General features: G+C 45.5%; 2 protein-coding genes and 1 pseudogene across 2 annotated transcripts in view; 2 read left to right on the top strand and 1 right to left on the bottom strand.

The window, feature by feature from the left end:
- The window catches only part of LOC145341129 (mediator of RNA polymerase II transcription subunit 12-like protein), a 564,757-nt gene that overhangs the window by 339,002 nt on the left and 204,364 nt on the right, over positions 1-21,391 (top strand).
- On the bottom strand, positions 1,085-21,266 carry LOC145341550 (P2Y purinoceptor 13-like). Its single transcript, XM_080186527.1, has 2 exons — positions 21,217-21,266; positions 1,085-2,143 (listed from the first exon to the last, which is right to left on the bottom strand). The coding sequence occupies exon 2, from the start codon at positions 2,132-2,134 to the stop codon at positions 1,085-1,087; it is 1,050 nt and encodes a 349-aa protein (XP_080042653.1). The 5' UTR covers positions 2,135-2,143; positions 21,217-21,266.
- Positions 20,038-20,310, top strand: LOC145341551 (barrier-to-autointegration factor B pseudogene; annotated as a pseudogene).

The raw sequence follows: 21,391 nt of genomic DNA on the forward strand, positions 1-21,391 counted from the left end.
AAGTGCTAAAAAATATTTGGTCACGAAGGTCGGTGGTGTTGTGGATGGTCTGGAAGGATGTCAAAAGTTGCAGCAGGACATAAATAGGATGCAGGACTGGGCGGAGAAGTGGCAGATGGACTTCAACGCGGATAAATGCGTAGTCGTCCATTTTGGCAGAACCAACGGGATGAACGAGTACACTATTAAGGGCAGGAGTCTTAGTAGTGTTGAAGAGCAGAAGGATCTTGGGGTCCGGGTCCACAGGACTCTTAAATCGGCCTCGCAGTTGGAGGAGGTGGTCAAGAAGGCGTATGGTGTACTGGCCTTCATTAATCGAGGGATTGAGTTTAGGAGTCGGGAGGTAATGCTGCAACTTTATAAGACCCTTATCAGGCCTCATTTGGAGTACTGTGCGCAGTTCTGGTCGCCTCACTATAGGAAAGACGTAGAAGCTATTGAAAGGGTACAGAGGAGATTTACAAGGATGTTGCCTGGACTGGGAGGCATGCCTTATGAAGTTAGGTTGAGGGAGCTGGGTCTCTTTTCCCTGGAGAGACGAAGGTTGAGAGGTGACCTGATAGAGGTTTATAAAATGTTGAGAGGAATGGATAGGGTGGATTCTCAGAGGCTATTTCCCCGGGTTGAAATGGTCGCTACGAGAGGACACAGATTTAAGGTGCGGGGAGGAAAGTACAGAAGTGATGTTAGGGGTAAGTTTTTCACTCAGAGGGTGGTGAGTGAGTGGAATCGGCTGCCGTCAGTGGTGGTGGAGGCGAACTCGCTGGGGTCTTTTAAAAGACTTCTGGATGAGTATATGGGGTTTTATGGGATTGGGGGTTATAGATAGGTGTTGATGTGATCGGCGCAACTCGTGGGCCGAAGGGCCCGTTTGTGCTGTAGTGTTCTACGTTCTATGTTCTAAAATTGACGCTAAAAATGCCCATTTATAATAATCATGGTTAGCTCACCATTCCCACGTTCTGAGACTTCATGAAAATGGAACAGTTAAAATGCTTTGAATGCAAAGTGCTTGAGAATGGAAGAATGCTTAGTTACCGAATTTTACGTCGATGGGACTGACGTGAAGAGCACTAAACCCATTCTATAAGACACTCTCAGAGATCTCGTTGTCATTCGTCACGCTCTGTGTGTTCCGTGAACACATCGCCGTGCCCGCACTGCCTTTGTCAGATCGTCCTAACTTCCGTCTGAATGCCTTGCACAAGAAGATGTAAATGAGTGGATCCAGGCAGGTGTTGGAAGCGCACAGCCAGAGTGTTGCCTCCTTAATGTAGTACAGCATGTTCAGCTTCCAGCATTCCTTCACTTTGCCCACCTGGCTGAGGGTGTAAGGTACCCGCACAAAATGATATGGCACAAAGCAGATGAAGAAGACCAGCACGATGACAAACACCTTGGCTTTGGTCTTCTTCTGAGTTTTGCTGCCCCTGCTTTTGGACCTGACATAGGACTCATAGACTTTCCTGGATATTATGACATAAAGCACGACCATCAGGACACACACCACCCAGAAGATCAGCTGGCAGATGTAATTTAAAATGACGTGCCACTTCAACCCAGCCGGCCCCTTCAGCCCCATGCACTTCTTCACCGAGTCTGGTGTGGCCTTTTTGTTCGACAGGATGATGTTGGGAATGGATATCAGGAGCATGATAGCCCAAACAGCCACGGACGTGAACTTGCTGAACCTGGCCTGTCGCAGGCACGACTTCCCGAAAGGCCTGGTGATCTTGAGGAAGCGATCGAAGCTGATCAGCCCCAGGAGTATAATGCTGATGTACATGGTGAAGTAGAAAATCACCGCTGAAAACCGGCACACGAACCACCTCACCTGCCAGGGCGCCAGCTGACTGGCGCTGAGTATTTTGAACGGAAACGTTAGGGTCATGAGCAAGTCAGCAAAGACGATGTTTTTCAGCAGGACGGTGAAGGTGCTGTTGCTGGGGATTTGCAGGAAAATTCTGACGGCCAGGAGGTTGAGGATGACCCCAGTAATGAAGAGGACGGTATAAAGCACTGGGAACACCACCTGGGTAACCCGGGTATCCCGTTCGCACTTGCCTTGCGACGATGTGTTCGGGTTGGAAAAAGTGACGTTCATGATGGAGGAATTGTAAGGATCAGGGTTCATTCTTGTTTGCTGGAGAACAAATAAACATGAATTGTCATGCTGGTTTTATCAGAAGTACAATCATTGCCTTTTGTTTCTGCAACAAGATCAGTAATTGATGAACTTTTCCAAGTTCATTTTGCACCTTTCAACATGGGGGCTCACTGCAAACTTGTGAGCAATGGACCTACTTGTTTAAGCTTTAAGTTTCTTTATTAGTGTCACAAGTAGGCTTACATTAACACTGCATAAGCTGCGCCCAGCATACCTTCTAATTCTAACTTTTGCTCTCGTTCTATGCTTCTAAAACTTAATTCTAACTCTTTTACATTCTACGCTCTCTTGTTTCCTTATGTATGAACAGAATGCTCTGTCTGTATAGCATGCAAGAAACAATACTTTTCAATGTATACCAATAGATGTGACAATAATAAATCGAATCAAATCAAAAAAACTCTGGCGCCTGTTCAGGTTACACTGAGGGAGGACTTAGCATGGCCAATGCACCTAACCAGCTGTGGACTGTGGGAGGAAACTGGAAGACCTGGAGAAACCCCACAAAGACACGGGGGAGAACACTCAGACTCCGCACAGACAGTGACCCAAGCCAGGAATCGAACCCGGGTCCCTGGCGCTGTGAGACAGCAGTGCTAATCACTGTGCCACCGTGTCGCCCATTACAAAAGCCAGTGCCGTCTATGCAATGCAAGGCAGCGCTATTGTTACAAAATTATTTTTGTGATGGATTTAAATTGCGGTAAATTTATGAAGAAGGAACATGCAGTTATATGATATTTTTGTGATGGATTTAAATTGCGGTAAATTTACGAAGAAGGAACTTGCAGTTGTATGATATTTTTGTGATGGATTTAAATTGTGGTAAATTTATGAAGAAGGAACTTGCAGGTATTCTCAGTGCATTCCAAAGTACTTTTTGAAGTACCATCACTATTGTAATGTTCAAAATGTGGCGACCAATTTGCACTCAGCATGGTTCCACAAACAGCAATGGGATAAATTAGCAGGGAATATGTTTCCGTGTGGGGTAGAGGGGATAATGTTTGATCAGGAAACTACTCTTCTCTGAACTGCTGCTCTGGAACTTTTAACATCCACATAGGAGGATAGACAGAACCTCAATTTAATGTCTTATCCAAAAACTAGCTCTGACACTACAGGGGGCCCCAGTGCTACCTCGCGTGAGAATTGAACCCACAGTCTGCCGATTCAGAGGCGAGTGTGCTGTAACTGACCCTCAGCTGACACCTGGGTGTCACCAAATGAAGAGAAATACAGAAAATATGCGGGGCGGTTTTGAGCCGGCGCTCTGTGTCCACGGGAATGGCGGCGTCTACTCAATACCCAGAAAGCACAATTCACGCCAGTGGGTTTTCGAGTTCCGATCTTCCCAGCTCCTCAGTGGAGTGGCATGAAACAAGCCATGGGAGCACAGAAAGCGCATTTTAGTACATGAGCTTGCCATTAGTAGCACCCTCTCTGAGACTTACCCCCTCACTGGACATTTCTGTGGGCGCTGGCGTCACATCACGCTGGAACCATTCACAACCGCCCTATATAATCGTGAACCTGGCATCTTCACCTCCGGAAGGCCAGAGACGAGGGAGCAGCGGGCAGGACCCAGGGGACACAGACGAATGCCACTTGGGGCCGTGCGTGGGGGGTCCGACAGTCGCCATATTGGGACGAGGGATCCACAGGTGTCTCTTGCAGGCCTCACCTTCCCTTCTTGTTGGACAGCCCCTCTGCTTTAGTAAGGTGGTGAAGGCTGATTTGCAGGCAACACTTTATGTGCCCCCCTTCCTTGGTTCCTGTCCATAATCACAGCTGAGGGAATGCCCTTCCTTAGTGGGGGCTGGCCAGAGGGTGGGAGACCTTGTACGCAAGAGGCTCAGCAGTGGGAGTGGCTGTGAATTCTGTGGGTGGGATCCCATGAGAGGCTGGGCAGTCAGGGCACAGCAGAGTAATCAGGAATGGGCTGCACCTCCCCTCATGCGGCCTGGAGGGCCTTACTCTCAGGAGAAGGTGACTGTAGTGAGATTAGAACCTACACTCAGGCAGCGGTGTGAGGAGAAGCTGCCTGGAAGACTAAAACCAATTGTCAGGGTGCTTGCGTACGACGGTACATCTCAATGGGACACGGAAGGCAGCTCAGCTCTGGACCTCTTGTGACCTGGGAGACCCTCTGGGAATGCACTGGGTATGGTAATTACCGCCCTCATGATTCAGCCGTGTACCTCGTCTGGCTCAAGAGGGAGACTCTTGCTGAACCTGGGGCCCCCCCCTCAGTATTGATTCTGTCGTTAAATGGTGTGCGGTCGTTCCAGCTGGTGATGGTGTGGCAGGCGTGGGGCTTGGGTGGAAGCTGGAATGTGAGGTGTCACAGCAGCAACTGGGGGAGCTGGTGATTTGTGGGGTGGGGAGGGGGCTGGGGAGTACCTGATACTTGGTGTTGGCAAAGGTGGGGGTGGCTGAGTGAGAGAGGGGGTCGGGGGTGCAGGGTGGGGTGGGGCGGGGGGGTTGGTGGTGTTGGGGGTGTGCGAGCGAGTCCAGTGGAAGACCGGGGGTGGTTCACTTGGGTTGAGTGAAGAAGTGTTCCTCCACCACTGCTGCCCCGCCCTCTTCTGGAGTGCCCTTGCACTGACCACTGCACCCCAGGCAGAGGCGGTGACTCTGCGAGAAGGCTGTCTCCTGGAGCGGGGGTGGAGTGTGTCCCACCTCTGCACCGCTCCATCCAGCATCCTTGTGAGGGGCGCCCCCTCTGCAGAGCACGGTGGCTGCCATTTTCTGCTGTTGTTGTGGAACAAGTGCCGGGGAGGTGTTTATATGGACACCTCCCCCCCCACCCCACCCCACCTCCCCCCAGTGCTAGTAGCAGTTAAGCCATTGCGGGGGTGGGTGAATCAGAGGGAACAGCCACAGGAGCAGCTTGTTCTTGTGGCCGTGAGAGTTGTTACTAAAGAGACATCAGATCCTGCTGTCAGCAGGAATCACTCCAGTTTTCATGCCGGAACCAGCACTCTGCTGTTTTTTGGTAAGATTTCACCCAAGGAGGTCCCAACGATCCAGGAATCACACCTTATAACAGCTTATAAACCTACAAACCACTTGATTGTGAAATAACTAAGAAACCACACTGTTGTTTTGAGATAAAATGATAGTTGGTAAGACTATCGAGCTACTTATTTGTAAGTAGCAAGGCAGGCTGAGAAGCAGGTACCCGGTTAATTCAGAAGTCCGGAAGTTGCACTGCAATTAGTCTTGTGCAGTGAAAATGAACTTGCAACTGTACGAAATCTCATTGCTTCAGCTTTTAATCGTTGCTGCAGAACTTCCAAATTTAAAATTAAAACGACTTCAACTTTTCCCTTCTCTTCCTTTTTCTCTCGCATCAATCTTTCTTTCCCTCCCTTTATTTCTCTTTCTGTACCTGATTTAACATTGGATTCAACCTATGCCACTACCTGCAGGTTCCCCCCCCCGCCCCCCGCAAGCCCCCACCATGCTGACTTGGAACCATATCGCCGTTCCCTCACTGTCATGGGATCAGATTCCCGGAGCTCCCTCCCAACCAGCACTGTGGGTGTTCCTACACCATGTGGTGGTTCAAGAAGGCAACATGTGGGCAATTAGGGATGGGCAATAAATGCTAGCGTGGCCAGTGACGCTCAAATCCCATAATTGAATTAAAAACATCTTCTCAGTCTTGCCACTGATTATTTCTCAACCTTTCAATCTTAATGCTTAAGGAAATGTTGATTGACCTTTTCACTTGGGTGCCAAGCGCATTTTTATCTTGAACTTCTGATGGGCAAGGATCAGTCTAGCTAACAGACTCCAAACGAAAGCAAATGATGGCCTGATACTTTACCTTGATTGTTACCGATAAAAATAATTCTCAGTATCTAGATAAGCTTTTATGTAGTTTGGCCCAATAATGACGAGTGAGCTACCCCAGTTGCCCATTGGTTAAGTGTCAAACTGTCACTGAGACAATTTGGTCTAGAGTGCTCAGTTATGCCCTGCTCCGTTCCAATGCAATCTGCTCCATAATCCATCCAGCCCAACAACCCTCTGAGATCTCTGAATCCTCCATCTCTGGCCTCTTGCGCCACCCCAAGTTTTAATCGCTGCACCATTGGTGACTATGCCTTCGATTGCTTGTGCCCTTGGCTCTGAAACTCCCTTCTAGAGCATCTCTGTTCCTTTATGATGCTTGGTAAAACCTTACTCATTAGCCTAACGTTTGGTCACCTGTCCCAATCAACCCCTGTGTGGCTTGGAATTAACCTTGCTTGATAAACCTCCTGAAAAGCATCATGGGATGTTTTACTGCAGTTGAATTGGGCAATTGGGAGTATTCTATGCAGTTTTGGTGTCCTTATCTCAGGAACGATGTCCTTGCTGTAGAGGGAATGCAGTGAAGGTTTACCAGGCTGATTCCTGCGAAGGCAGGTCTGTCATATACGGCTAAATTGGTTAGGATTATATTCACTGGAGAGTGAGAGGGGATCTCATAGAAACTCATACAACTCTAACAGGGTTGGACAGCGTAGATTCAGAAAGAATATTTCCAGTGGTGTCCAGAACTAGGAGGTCAGAGTCTGAAAATAAGGGGTAAACCTTTTAGGACTGAGGTGAGGAGAAATTTCTTCACTCAGGGAATGGTGAATGTGTGGAATTTGCTACCACAGAAAGTAGTTGAGGCCAAAATATTGTCTGATTTCAAGATGAAATTAGATATATCTCTTGGGGCTAAGGGGATCAAAGGATATGGGGAGAAGGGGGGATCATGATATTGAATTCAGTGATCAGCCATGATCAAAATGAATGGTGGAATAGGCTCAGAGGGCCGAATGCCTTACTCCTGCTTCTAGTTTCTACATTTCTATGTCATGAAAGATTTTTGTGAGTGCAAGTTAATGCTGTTGTTATTTGTGACAAGTTAACTGATCTTGACCAGGAATGACAGTGGCGCTCTTGCAATTGGCTATTATCTTCAGCTGGTGAGATGAAAGATTTACCTGCAATCCACGATCCTGATAGGGGATTTTCACAGTAGCTTCATTGCAGTGTTAATGTAAGGCCTTACAATGCGGCACTAATAAGTAAACTCAAAAACTTCAACTGATTGTTACCATGTGGCCACTTATTGAGTGGAACGCCTAGGGTAGAGCTGAAATTGTCAGTGATATTCCACGGGATTATTTTTCCTGTCAAAAGTCATGCCCAGGCTCACATTTAATAAAATAGAACTTCTTGCGTGAGAAACCAGAAGCTGGTGGCATGATGTTGATATTACTGGACTGATAACGCAGTGGGCCGAGGTCTCATAGAATCCTCACAGTACTGAAAGAGGCCATTTGGCCCTTCGAGTCTGCACCGACTGTCCGACAGAGCGTCTGATCCCCAGACCGAATCCCCGTAACCCCACATATTTACGCTGTTAATCCCCCTAATTTACACAACTGGGGTTATTGAAGTCGAAATTTAGCTTGGCCAATCCACCTAATATGCACAGTTTTGAATTGTGAGAGGAAACTGGAGCAACCAGAGGAAGCCCATTGCAGACACGTGGAGAGCGTGCAAACTCCACACAGACGGTCACCCAAGGCCGGAATTAAACCCTTGTCCCTGACACTGTGAGGCAGCAGTGCTAACCAAAGTGCCACCGTGTTTTGGAGACAGAGGTGGGCGGCACGTTGGCACAGTGGTTAGCACTGCTGCTTCACAGCTCCAGGATCCTGGGTTCAATTCCCGGCTCGGATCACTGTCTATGTGGAGTTTGCACATTCTCCTCGCGTCTGCGTGGGTTTCCTCTGGTTGCTCCAGTCTCCTCTCACAGTCCAAAGATGTGCGGGTGAGGTTGATTGGCCATGCTAAAATTGCCCCTTAGTGTCCTGAGATGCATAGGTTAGAGGGATTAGCGGGTAAATGTGTAGGAATATGGGGGTAGAGCCTGGGTGGGATTGTGGTTGGTGTAGACTCGATGGGCCAAAGGGCCTCTTTCTGCACTGTAGGGTTCTATGGTCTCTATGTTCCAAAAGTCACCATGGCAGCTGGTGAAGTAAATGTAAATTTGATTACTAAGCTGGGACGTGAAAGCTGATCTCAGTATTGACGACTTTGAAACTATCATTGATTGTCATAAAATCCCATCTGGATCACTGATATTCTTTAGGGAAGGAAATCTGCTGCCCTTGTCTGGTCTGGCCACATCTATATGTGACTCCAGATCCACAGATGTGTGGTTGACTCCAAACTGCCCTCTGAAATAGGGCAGTCACACAGTGCAAGGGCAATTAGGGATGGGCAACAAGACCATAAGACCACAGGAGCAGAATTAGGCCGCTCGGCCCATCGCGTCTGCTCTGCCATTCAATCATGGCTGATGTTTACTGTTTTTCTCATCCCCATTCTTCTGCCTTTTCTCCATAACCCCTGATCTCCTTATTAATCAAGAACCTATCTATTTTTGTCTTAAAGACACTCAATGACCTGGGCCTCCAACAGCCTTCTGTGGCAAAGAGTTCCATAGATTCACCACCCTCTGGCTGAAGAAATGTTGGTCTTGTCAGCGACAATAAAAATTGCTAATTCCCTTGCTGTGTAAATTCTCACTTGGTGCCTTGTTACTTCCTTACGCACTGAGTAAAAATGACAAGAACAGTGGGAGCTTTGTGATAATTCAAGCTTCCCTTTTGTAGTTTGACTTTTTCAAAGGACTTAACCTTATACTGCTGCCAATTATCCAATAAGCATTTGTTCGTACCTGATTTATGTTGGAAGCACTCTGGCCAGAGGAAGCAAAATCAAATGTCCTACAGAGCTTTGGGCTCTTCGTACCTGAGTCAAGCTCCTCAGAATTCTTCTGTACTTGGGTCCGATCAAAATGAAACAGGATGTTCAAGTGGTGAGTATTTTTGGTCAAAGCATTTTGCAATTGTGGTTCCGAGTCTGATTCGGGAAGCATTTGCTATTCTGAACTAATCCTTTTGACTGTTTCTGACAGACAAGGGAGTTAAGGGTTATGGGGAGAAAGCGGGAAAGTGAAACTGATCCACTTCAGATCAGCCATGGTCTTACTGAATGGCGGGACAGGCTCGAAGGGCTAGATGGCCTACTCCTGCTCCTATTTCTTACGTTCTTATGTTCTTTTCTGAGACTGTGCCGCACTTGCTCGAGTCGTGCCTTTTCACAGCTTATTAAACAAACAGTGAAATTCTCCCCTGACCCCTCTTTAGAGGCAATTGAGCAAACACTTCAGGATATGAATTTGACATCCATAAAGTACAGTTTGAACCCTGAGCAGCTGCGTACCATGGATGACATTCCCCTGCTCCTACTGGGATCCTAGCCTCTGCCGTTTTCTGTGTGGTATTTGATCACCTGTATCCATGGATAGTTGCTGTAAACATCCAATTTCATTAATTAGCAGATCATGCCTTGGTTCTGTATAAAAGATCTGTTTTTTTTAAAATATTTTACTTAATACAGAAAGTCGCAGTGAGCATTCACCAGTGTATTTAGTATTTAAGTTTCTTTAAGTTTAAGTTTATTTATTAGTGTCACAAGAACGCTCACATTAACACTGCAGTGAAATTAATATGAAAATCCCCTAGTCACCACACTCCGGCACCTCTTCGGGTACAGTGAGGGAGAATTTAGCATGGTCAAGTAGGAAGAATGGTAGGAAGGACTATTACTTACGTGGCGAAAAACTGCAGCAGGCGACGGTGCAGAGGGACCTCGGGGTCCTTGTGCATGAGTCGCAAAAACCCAGCTTGCAGGTGCAGCAGGTGGTCAGGAAGGCGAATGGGATGCTGGCCTTCATAGCGAGGGGGATTGAATATAAAAGTAGGGAGGTCTTGCTGCGGCTGTATAGGGCATTGGTGAGGCCGCAGCTGGAGTGCTGTGTGCAGTTTTGGGCGCCGCACCTGCGCAAGGATATTTTGGCCTTGGAGGGAGTGCAGAGGAGGTTTACTAGGCTGATACTGGAGTTGAGGGGGTTGAGCTATGAGGCGAGGCTGAATAAACTGGGCTTGTACTCGTTAGCGTTTAGAAGAATGAGGGGAGATCTCATTGAGATGTATAAGATGATGAATGGGATGGATAGGATAGAGATGGAGAGACTCTTCCCGCTCAAAAAAGACAGTAGGACTAGGGGGCACAGCCTCAAGATAAAGGGGAGGCGGTTTAGAACGGAGTTGAGGAGGAACTTCTTCACTCAAAGGGTGGTGAATCTCTGGAATTTTCTGCCCGTTGAAGTGGTGGAGGCTGCCTCGCTAAATATTTTTAAGAAGCGGGTTGATGGGTTCTTGATAAGAGAGGGGATTAAGGGTTATGGGGAGAGGGCGGGAAAGTGGAACTGAGCCACGACAGATCAGCCATGATCTTATTGAATGGCGGGGCAGGCTCGAAGGGCTAGATGGCCTACTCCTGCTCCTATTTCTTATGTTCTTATGTCCTTATGTCAATGCACCTAACCTGCATGTCTTTCGGACTGTGGGAAGAAACCGGAGCACCCGGAGGAAGCACATGCAGACACGGGGAGAATGTGCAAACCCCACACAGACAGTGACCCAAGCCGGGAATCGAACCCGGGTTCCTGGTGTGTGAGGCAGCAGTGCTAACCATTGTGTCAACAGAATTTGATCTCATTCCGTGAAAGAAATGAAGTAGTTACCTTATATGGAAATGAAGTATTTACCTCATGCCTAGTTGCGAAACACTTGTATCCACTTAGATTTACAACACATACTCAGGCTACTTGTCCCAGTTGGCTTAATGCCACTGTCGATGTTCTATCCACCCGCCTCTCTTTATCTCACCCGATTATCATATCATCCTCTTCATTTCTGCTTCATGCTTATCTAGTTGAAAAACGCCTCTTCATTGCTCTCAATTTCATTGGACATTGGATGTTATTTTTCACTTTTCACAGGCCACCTCACATTTCACCATGTCCCTTTCCAACCTGACTGATTGACTAACTATTCCCAGGCCTCGAGTCCTTTTTGATTCTGCCATGGGATGTGAGCATCGCTGGTGAGGCCAGCATTTGTTGCTCACCCTAACTGCGCTTGAGAAGGTGGTGGTGAACTGGAGTCCACATGGTGTAGGTACATCCATGGTGCTATTTAGAAAAGAGTCCCAGGATTTTGACCCAGCCACATTGGACGAACAGTCAATGTATTTACAAGTCAGGATGGTGCATGGTTGGGGAAGGAACCTGTGTGCTTTTCCCATGCTTCTGTTGCCCTCATCCTTCTAGATGCTGTCAAAGGACCCATGGTCAGCTGCCATAGTGCATCTTGCGGACGGCTGCCTCTGTGAGCCTGTGGTAGAGTGAGTGGAGTTTGGACTGCCAATCAAGCGGGCTGTTTCGTTCTGAGATCTGAAGCAGATTCTCAAGATGTGACGAAGGATGATCAGAAAAGATCTCCCCTGACCTTCCTACCTCCCTTTTCCGAGGTGGCACAGTGGCTAGCACTTTTGCCTCACAGTGCCAAAGACCCAGGTTCGATTCCCGGCTTGGGTCGCTATCTGTGTAGAGTTTGCACGTTCTCCCCTTGCCTGTGTGGGTTCCTCCGGGTGCTCTGGTTTCGTCCCACAGTCCAAATGATGTGCTGGTTAGGTGCATTGGCCCTGCTGAATTCTCCAGGAGTATACTCGAACGGTCGCCAGAGAATGGCGACTACGGGATTTTCACAGTAGCTTCATTGCAGTGTTAATGTAAGCCTACTTGTGACACTAATAAATAGACTTTAAATCTTCAGAAAAAACATCTTCATGGTTGTGCTAAAAGCTCTCTCAGTAATATAGTCTGGGTGATGGTGGTGGGGGGGGTGAGGGTGGCACCAGCACAGGGAGTGGTTGGCAGCAGAAGGGGGGTTAGGCAGGAAGACTGGTAAAGGGTGGGGGACGTCTGTGTGCAGGGTGAACCACGGAAGGGGTTTTAATGGGGGGACCCATCAGGAGGGTCCTGATGTGGGTGACCCATGTTGCCTTCAGAGTGGGGAGGGAGGGAAGTTATACTGCCATCAATGATAGGGGTTGGTTGAAAACAGCACCTGTTTGGGTATACTGAGGGAGAACTTAGCGTGACAATGCACCTAACACGCACATCTTTTGGGCTGTGGGAGGAAACCGGAGCACCCAGGGGAAACCCATGCAGACACGGGGAGAATGTGCAAACTCCACACAGACAGTGACCCAAGCGGGAATCGAACCTAGGCCCCTGGCGCTGTGAGGCAGCAGTGCTAACCATTGGCACCTGAGTGCTGTTTTGCTCCATTACATACACTTCTTTGTGCCTCACAGATTATTAAGGTTTAAGTAACATTTTTATAGTGTCTAATTCCCTTACAGGAAGGAAAACTGCATTGTTCTGTTTCTCCATTTTTGACAGTAAGTTTGAGACTCAGCTGCCCTTGGGGTTACCAGTTAAATCAACAAGAAGGAAGTATGAGACACAGTGCTTCTGCAAGGCTGCACTGTTCATATCTACAGAGTAATCAGGGTGATAATGTTTTAGATCTTCTACTTTGGCTGCTTTAAGAGTTGTAAAGTTCCACCACTGAGTGGATACAATCAAACAGTGGGCCAACATGATAAGCAATTCTTCCTTTTCGTGTCACTTTGCTTCCATCACCTTTCGAAAAGGGACAAATCAGCATTTTTAAAGGAAAATTCCTAAAATTTTCTTTTCATTAATTTGCCTTATTTGGCATAGAATGGACCATTGGGCATTTTACCACCAAAACCGACATCCGTGTTTACTTGTTGCGAGGTGGGTGAGGGGTGTGCAAGAGACTGTGGTAATGACTGTTCACGGATAGGCACTGACATCTGCCAGTTAACAACTGACAGACCAATGTATGGTATAATATAGGCAATCTGTATATCAATATACTTGTTTTGAAGGGGGTTAGAGATTTTGTACAAGAATATCATATTAACTGATGAATTTACTGCCACATGTTCTGGGGTACAGTGAAAAGTATTTCTTCTTGCGCACAATACAGGCAAAACATACTGCTCAGGGGAAGAGGGTAGGGTGCAGTATATAATGTTGCAGCTACAGGCAGAGTGAAGAGGAGGATCAGCTTAATATATGATAGGATCGTTTTAAAAGAATTGAAAATATGACCTCTTTCAATAGTCTCTCATACCTTTTACCACTAAGTCAGCATTTCAGTCAACTGGATAAACTCTTAACCAGAATCAGAAAAGGCTGACTCTTACTTTAAGGGGCAAACTTTCCCGTCCTGCCTGCCACGGGAACCACTGACCTCGGGCGGGACTTTCTGGTTTGGAGGTGGGTGGGGCAGGGTGGGGGGGAGGGGGGGGTGGTGGGGTGGGGAGCGCAGCTGGAAAATCCCGTCCTGAATGTCTGTCAATCTTAAATGCTGAATGGCACATTGAGATTAAAGGGGAGTGAATTCTATCCACAATACTACGCATTATCATTTATAGGTAACATTTTACTTTTGTTGCCAGTCTTGTAAAAGAATGATGCAAAATTAATTGCCCAGCATCACATCACTGAATGCAAAATAGCGCAGAGTGTAGCCTCAGTTTAAAAAAAGGTAATTAATTAGATGTTCGGACGGTATCACTGGTGGGAGAAATTAAATTGATTATAAGTACAACCCAGTTCACCAGTTCTCTATAAATTCAATGGGAAACTTAGTTGAAACTATGCAGAAACTGCTGATAATGTGGAACTTGTTACAATATAGCGTTGTCAAAGGAAATAACATTGATATATTTAAGGGCAAGTAGGTAAAGTTCGGGATGTATTACTTAAGTCACATATTTTGGTAATCAATGAATAATATGGAACTGTATTATTGGAGCATATCTGATATGAACATGGGTACAAGCACCATGGACCGTAACATTAAAAGGACTGTCAGAGTTGATGAGGTGTTTGCTAGGACAGTGGGAGGGAGGGAGAAAATTGAGAGGAGGATCACCTTTCGTCATCCTTTGTCACGCCTTGCTGACCTGTTTCAGAGCCTGGACTCTGGACCTATCAGTCTGTCAGGTCGAGCAGGATTGTTATGAAGTAGCATATGAAGAATTGTTGGAGTTTCAAGTTCACTTCCTCAAAAGGTGGCTGAGACAGAAGTTTGGATATCAATAAGGCAGAGGTAGACAGATTATTGACAAGCAAAGTAATTGAGGGTTGGCAAGAATGTGGAATTGAATTTAAAATTCAAATCACACCAGCCTTGATCTTATTGAATAATACAGAACAGTCTTGAGGAGATGAGTGGCCTACTCCTGTTCCTAATTTGCATGGTTATATAGAGTCATAGAGATTTATAGCATAGAAACAGGCCCTTCAGCCCAACCTGCCCATGCCGCCCCTTTTTTTAGCCACTAAGCTAGTCCCAATTGCCTGCATTTGGCCCATATCCCTCTATACCCATTTACCCATGCAACTGTCTAAATGCTTTTTAAAAGACAAAATTGTACCCGCCTTTACTATTACCTATGGCAGCTTGTTCCAGACACTCACCATCTTCTGGACGCTTTTGTATCTCTCCCCTCTCACCTTAAATTTATGCCCTCTAGTTTTAGACTCCCCTACCTTTGGGAAAAAGTATTGACTGGCTGATCTATGCCCCTCATTGTTTTATAAACCTCTATAAGACCACCCTTAAGCCTCCTACACTCCAGGCAGAGAAAGTCCCAGTCTCGCCAGCCTCTCCTTATAAATCAAACCATCAAACCCCAGTAGTATCTGAATAAATCTTTTCTGCAGTCTTTCTAGTTTAATAATATCCTTTCAATAATATAATAAATAATAATACGTTCATATGAAAAGGGAGAAATACCATATATAGAAAATAACCCATTCCAAATCACGATGTTCAGTTAGATTGGGACTAATCAATGGACATTTTTCCACCTTTTGGATGCTGTGAACCCAAAGAGACAGTAGCTGCATGGACACAAAACTGGCTGAATAACAGGAAGAAGAGAGTAACGGTCAATGGATAATTTTTGGCTAGAGGGAGGTTTATAATGACATTCGCCAGGGATCAGTATTAGAACCCTTACTCTTCATGACATATATTAATGTTTTGATGGTCAGAGGACAATTTCGAAGTTTGCTGATGGTATGAAACTTGGGAGTTACTGTAAATTGGGAGGGGGACAAGTGTAGTTTTCTAAAGGACATGGACAAGTTGTTGGAGTGGGCAGATAGATGCTGGATCTATGTGAAGCTGTGTGAGGTGATGCATTTTAATATGAAGGACTTGTAGAGGCAGTGTAAAATAAGGTGTAAAATTCTTAAAGGAAGTGCAGGAGCAGAGACATCTGGATGCATATGTGCATTGATCATTGAAGAAGGAAGGACAAGTGAAGAGAACAGTTAATAAAGCATGTAGTATTCTGAGTTTCATTAATAGGGGCATAGAGTACAAGACCAAGGCGGTTGTGCTGAACTTATAGAAGACATTAGTTGGACCTCAACTAGACTATTGTGTACAGTTCAGAGCACTACACTATTGGAAGGATGTGAACGCATTGGAGGGAGTGCTGAAGAGGATTGCAAGAATGGTTCCAGGGATTTGAGACTTCAGCTATGTGGATAGATTGGAGAGGTTGGGTCTGTTCTCATTGGAGATAAGAAGGCTAAGAGGAGATTTAATAGAGGTGTTCAAAATCATGAGGGGGCTGGACAGAGTAGATAGTGAGGAATTGTTTCTGTTCATGAAGGAATTGAGAACAACAAGGCACAGATTTAAAGTGATTTATTAAACAAATATGGAACGCACTGCCTGGAGTAGCGGCACGTTCAATCGAGGCATTCAAGAAGGCCTTAGATGATGTTTGGAATAGAAACAATGTGCAGGGGAATGGGGAAAAGAATCATAGAATCCTACAGTGCAGAAGGAGACCATTCGGCCCATCATATCTGCACCAACCACAATCCCACCCAAGCCCTATCCCCATAACCACATGCATTTACGCCAGCTAGTCCCCCTGACACTAAGGAGCAATTTGGCACGGCCAATGCATCTAACAGCACATCTTTGAACTTTGGGAGGGAATCAGAGCACCCGGAGGAAACCCACAGAGACACGGGGAGAACGTGCAAAGTCCGCACAGACAGTGAGCCAAATCGGGAATCAAACCTGGGTCCCTGGAGCTGTGAGGCAGCAGTGCTAACCACTGTGCCATCATGCCGTCCAAGGCAGCGGAATGGCAGTAAGTTGGGTAAAATGGGTAAAGAGGGATATGGGCAAAATGCAGGTAATTAGGATTAGCTTAGGGGTTTCAAAAAAAATGGTGGCATGGACAAGTTGTGCCGAAGGGCCTGTTTCCATGCTGTAAATCTGTATGACTCTAAGTCTTTTTGCCCATTTGGAGAGTTGGTGCGGACACGATGACCGAATTACCTCCTGTGCCGTAACAATTCTTGATTATGTGAAGATTGAAAAGGTTTGGTCTTTTCATCCTGCTTCTGAAATTGTTTCTTGCACTGTGGTGTTCCATTGAAAATGGTATCGTTTCCTCTTAACAAGAATGGAAAGCCCTCAACACACTGGCTGTCGAAACACTTAATTGTATTTTCAGCAAATTTATCTACTCGCCGTTTTTCCCAGGAATTGTATAAAACTCAATCAAATAAACACAAGAAGAAAAAGAGTAGGTTGGCAAGAAATCTCACCAAATGGATGCTCTTATTAAAAGAAAACAAGCTATGATGAATTTGGTTTAGTTTTGATTTTCTGCTTTTTCCTATCTGTAAAAATTGTTCATTTTGTGACACTATCATTGTGAATTTTGTGGGATATGTTTTATTACGTGAAGACAATTCAGATCCAACAATATGGAGAGGATATGAATTCAATGAAACTTAAAATCATTGTGGTTAATTGTTGTTAGATGGTGTGAATGTCAGGCTTCCCCCACTTGTATTGATCCTCACAGTTACCATTACACAGATTAGTCACAAGTAGGCCTACATTAATACTACAATGAAGTTACTGTGAAATTCCTCTATTCGCCACACTCCGGCACCTAACCAGCACATCTTTCAGACTGTGGAAGGAAACCGGAGCAACTGGACGAAATCCACGCAGACATGGGGAGAACATGCAAACTCCACACAGACAGTGATCCAAGCCAGGAATTGAACCCGGGTCCCTGGCGTTGAAAGGCAGCAGTGCTAACTGCTGTGCTACCGTGCTGCCCACAGGCCTTATTCACGAGGAGGGGCTTTTGAAGGAAAATGGAAAGGGGCAAGTTATTGATTTGCTAACAGAGCACAAAGAAACTGTGGTCGGGTACATGAAGAAACGTCCTCAAGAGCAAATAAATGAAAGGGTGGCATAGTTAGGTGACTGAAAGGGGAAGAGGGAGCAGAGAAGACAAAAAGAGAAAAATAATTAGGTTAGATCAAGAGAGACAGTGAAATCATGCACACAGATGGACACAAAAGGGTGTCACAGTGGCCTCACAGTGGTTAGCACTGCTGCCTCACAGCGCCAGGAAACCAGGTTTGATTCATGCTTGGGTCTGTGGGGAGTCTGCATGTTCTCCCCATGTCTGCGTGGGTTTCCTCTGAGTACTCTGGTTTCCTCCCACATCCAAAAGATGTGCTAATTAGGTGAACTCTCCCTCAGTGTACCCGAACAGGTGCCAGAGTATACCGACTAGGGAATTTCCACAGTAAGTTCATGCTGTGTTAATGTAAGCCTACTTGTAACATTAATAAATAAACTTTAAACTTTACTTCAAAACTTTGGGTGGGAGTTTGGGCTAACCTGGGCATGGATCACTCTGACACCCCACCAGTTACCGTAGAATCCCTACAGTGCAGAAGAAAGCCATTTGGCCTATCGAGTCTGCACATTTTGTACTCTGTACTTCTATTTATGAAACCCAAGATCCCATATACTTGGCTAGCCTCTCTCTCAGTACGCCCTTCCACCTTCAAAGATCAATGGATTCCCAGATCGCTCTGTCCCTGTGCACTCTTTGGAACCACACAATTTAGTCCCTTTTCACCCTTCTGTCACAATGCATCACCTCACACTTTTCTGTGTTGAATTCCATCTGGCAGTTGTCTGCCCTCCTTGAGTCGATGTATATCTGGCTGTAGGCGATCTTTATGATCCTATCTTTCTGACACTCCTTCAAATTTGATATCTTCAGCAAATTTTGAAATTTTACCCCATATACCAAGATCCAAGTCATTTATGTGTAGTAAAAAGCAGCAGTGGTCCTGGCACTGATCTTTGTCAAATGCCACTGTTTGCCATCCTCCAGCCTGAAAAATAACCATTTACCACGACTCATTGTTTTCTGTCCTCAGCCAGTTATTTTTATCCAACTGGACACTCCTATTCCATAAGCCTTAACTTTATTAACCAGCTTTCCAAGTGGAAACTTATTCCAACACTTTCTTAAAATCCATATGGATAACATCCATCGCTTTCCCTTCATCAACCTTCTCTGTTAACAAAACAATTCATCTTGTGCTATATGACGGTACTTTCCGCATTCATTTATCATCTTTTGCTGTTGCCACATACCACATACCATGCATTTTTCATGGGCATTTTTTTTTTACATTTCTTTTTGGTTTGTGGATAGTGCCAGCAAGGGGCTTTTTCTTGTTGCCCTGAATCCAGTTTCTTTTCCCTTTTGTCAGCAGTTTGGTTTTGACTGATCATCATTGCAGTTCTCCTGGGCATGATTCGGTTTTGTCCATGCAACAACCATTGATACATCCCAAAAAAAAATCAGAACAAACGCACTATTTAAAAAAAACTCTCATTTTTATAACACATCGTGTGCGCGTGTTTTCGTGTCAAATTCGGACATTCGACAAATAACAATAAATGTCTACTTTAAAAAAACCTCACAATGTGGGGCGGCACGATGGCACTGTGGTTAGCATTGCTGACTCACAGCTCCAGGAACCCAGGCTCAATTCCAGCCTTAGGTCACTGTCTGTGTGGAGTTTGCACATTCTCCCTGTGTCTGTGTGGGTTTCCTCCAGTTTCCTCCCACAGTCCAAAGGTGTGCGGGTTAGGTGGATTGGCCATGTTAACTTGTCCCTTATTGACCGAAGATGTACAGGTTAAGGGGATTAGCAGGATAAATGTGTGGGTTTATGGGGATAGGGTAAGATGCACTTTCAGAGAGTCAGTGCAGACCTGATGGGCCAAATGGCCTCTTCTGCACAGTAGGGATTCTGTGAGTCTATGAAGTTTATTTGTGACACAAGGTTGTGCCACACAAAATTGCACGCTAATTCCGGATGTGAAATGTGAATCAATTCCCCTTAATCCATCCAGCCAGAAAGACCCTATCACTATAGAATCCCTACAGGGCAGAAAGAGGTCATTAGGCCCCTCAAATCTACACCGACTCTCCAAAAGAGCGTTTAACCGAGGCCCACATACCTGTAATCCTGCAGATTTACCCGATCATAACAACTCGCAGAAAATGTTACCTCATGATGCCACTGGTATTTTGCCAATCACCTTAGATCACATGATCTGATTACCAATTTTCAACTCTGCTACTAAATGTCTTCTTAACCGTTGGTAGTCTAAGAAGAACAACTCCAGCTCTTCCAATTTCTCCATGGAACTAAAGTCTTTTTTTTAAGCTCTGGTACCATTCTGGCAAACCTCTTTTTCACTCTGTCCGAGGCTTTGACGTCTCTCAGAACTGAGCACAGTAATGCAGTTGAGCTCAAACCAGTGCTGTACGAAGGCGTGGCATAACCTTCTTGTTTTTATACATTGTACTTCTGTTTGTAAAGACAAGGATCTCCCATCGCCTTCCCCCCCCTCCAAAAGCAGGAAGGCGACGATGATGGAGAAGCTGAGGGCAGCACAGGGTGAGTGGGTTCAGAGCTCTGTACAATGATTTCAACGTCACACAAACACGGGAGTTTTGTTTCTGAACCTGTGGGGAACGAGTCAGTTTCCTCCCTGGCTGGTATTGGAACAACACTTGGAAGAAAACTGGAAGAGCAAGGTTTTGATAAGGCATATGTAGTGTTAGGCCAGTTTCTTATTTTGAGAAAGGACGATGAATTGTTTAAAGATTGGTTGAAAGATGTCTGTGGAGCCAACAGCAAACAAACTAGACAGTGCGCTGCTTGTTTACAAGAATGGTGCAATGCTTTCCTGTAGTTAAGGTTCTTGTCCAAAACATGTATTGATCTAGCTTAAATAAATGTGTTGCAGACTAACACCAAAAAAAAGTCCCTTTTTTATAAATGAAATTCTCAACTTGTCATGGAACCACAGAATTATTATGACTCAAAAGGAGGCCATTTGGCCCGTCGTGCCTGCAACGGCTCTCCAAATGAGCATTATGACTTAGTGCCATTCTCCTCTCCTTTACATCCAAGTCTAGGTTATTAAATATGTATACCAGAAAGAGCAAGCTATGACATGGTTTTTGCCTCCAACATGAGACACTGTTCCACACGTTATTTTTCCACACATTTCATCCACACTTGGTGAAGACAAATTTCTAGATGCTCATAAGACCTTTTGCTAGTTTGAACCCATGTCTCTATATTCAACTTTTAAGTTTAAGTTTATTTATTAGTCCCACAAGTAGACTGGCATTAACGCTGCAATGAATTTACTGTGTAAATTCTTTAGTTACCACATTCCAGTGTCTGTGCGGGTACACTGAGGGAGAATTTAGCACGGCAAATGCACCTAACCAGCACGTCTTTTGGACTGTGGGAGGAAACCAGAGCACCCGGAGAAAACCCACACAGACGTGGGGAGAACATGCAAACTCCACACAGGCAGCGACCCAAGCCGGGATTCGAACCTGGGTCCACAGCGCTGTGAGGCAGCCGTGCAAACCACTGCGACACCATGCTGCCCACAGGTAATTTATAGTAATGGTCCAGTTTACGTTTCCATACTCTTAACAGTCTTACATTAGTGCGCTCTATCATCTTGCACATGTCCTTTCCCAGACTGAAAAGTCTACATTTCTCCATCCGTTCCTCATAACTCAGGCATGTAACTCTGAAGACAAGTCTCAAAACTCTTATGTAAATAAAAATTACTTACATTTCAAACAGTTTGAGAGTGCTCCTTATTTCCTGAACACTTAAATAGTGTCGTTACTTCTCAGAGCCTAATTTATTTCGCTGTCCACTGTGCTTGGTGTTGTGGTTTTGATCTTCCTGTTGGTTACTGTGTTAACAGTCTGAAACAAATTGAAAGAGCTTTGTGTCACTTAATT

The sequence above is a fragment of the Carcharhinus amblyrhynchos genome, chromosome 3 (assembly GCF_965287045.1).
Source record: "Carcharhinus amblyrhynchos chromosome 3, sCarAmb.v2.hapA, whole genome shotgun sequence".
NCBI classification, from domain to species: domain Eukaryota; kingdom Metazoa; phylum Chordata; class Chondrichthyes; order Carcharhiniformes; family Carcharhinidae; genus Carcharhinus; species Carcharhinus amblyrhynchos.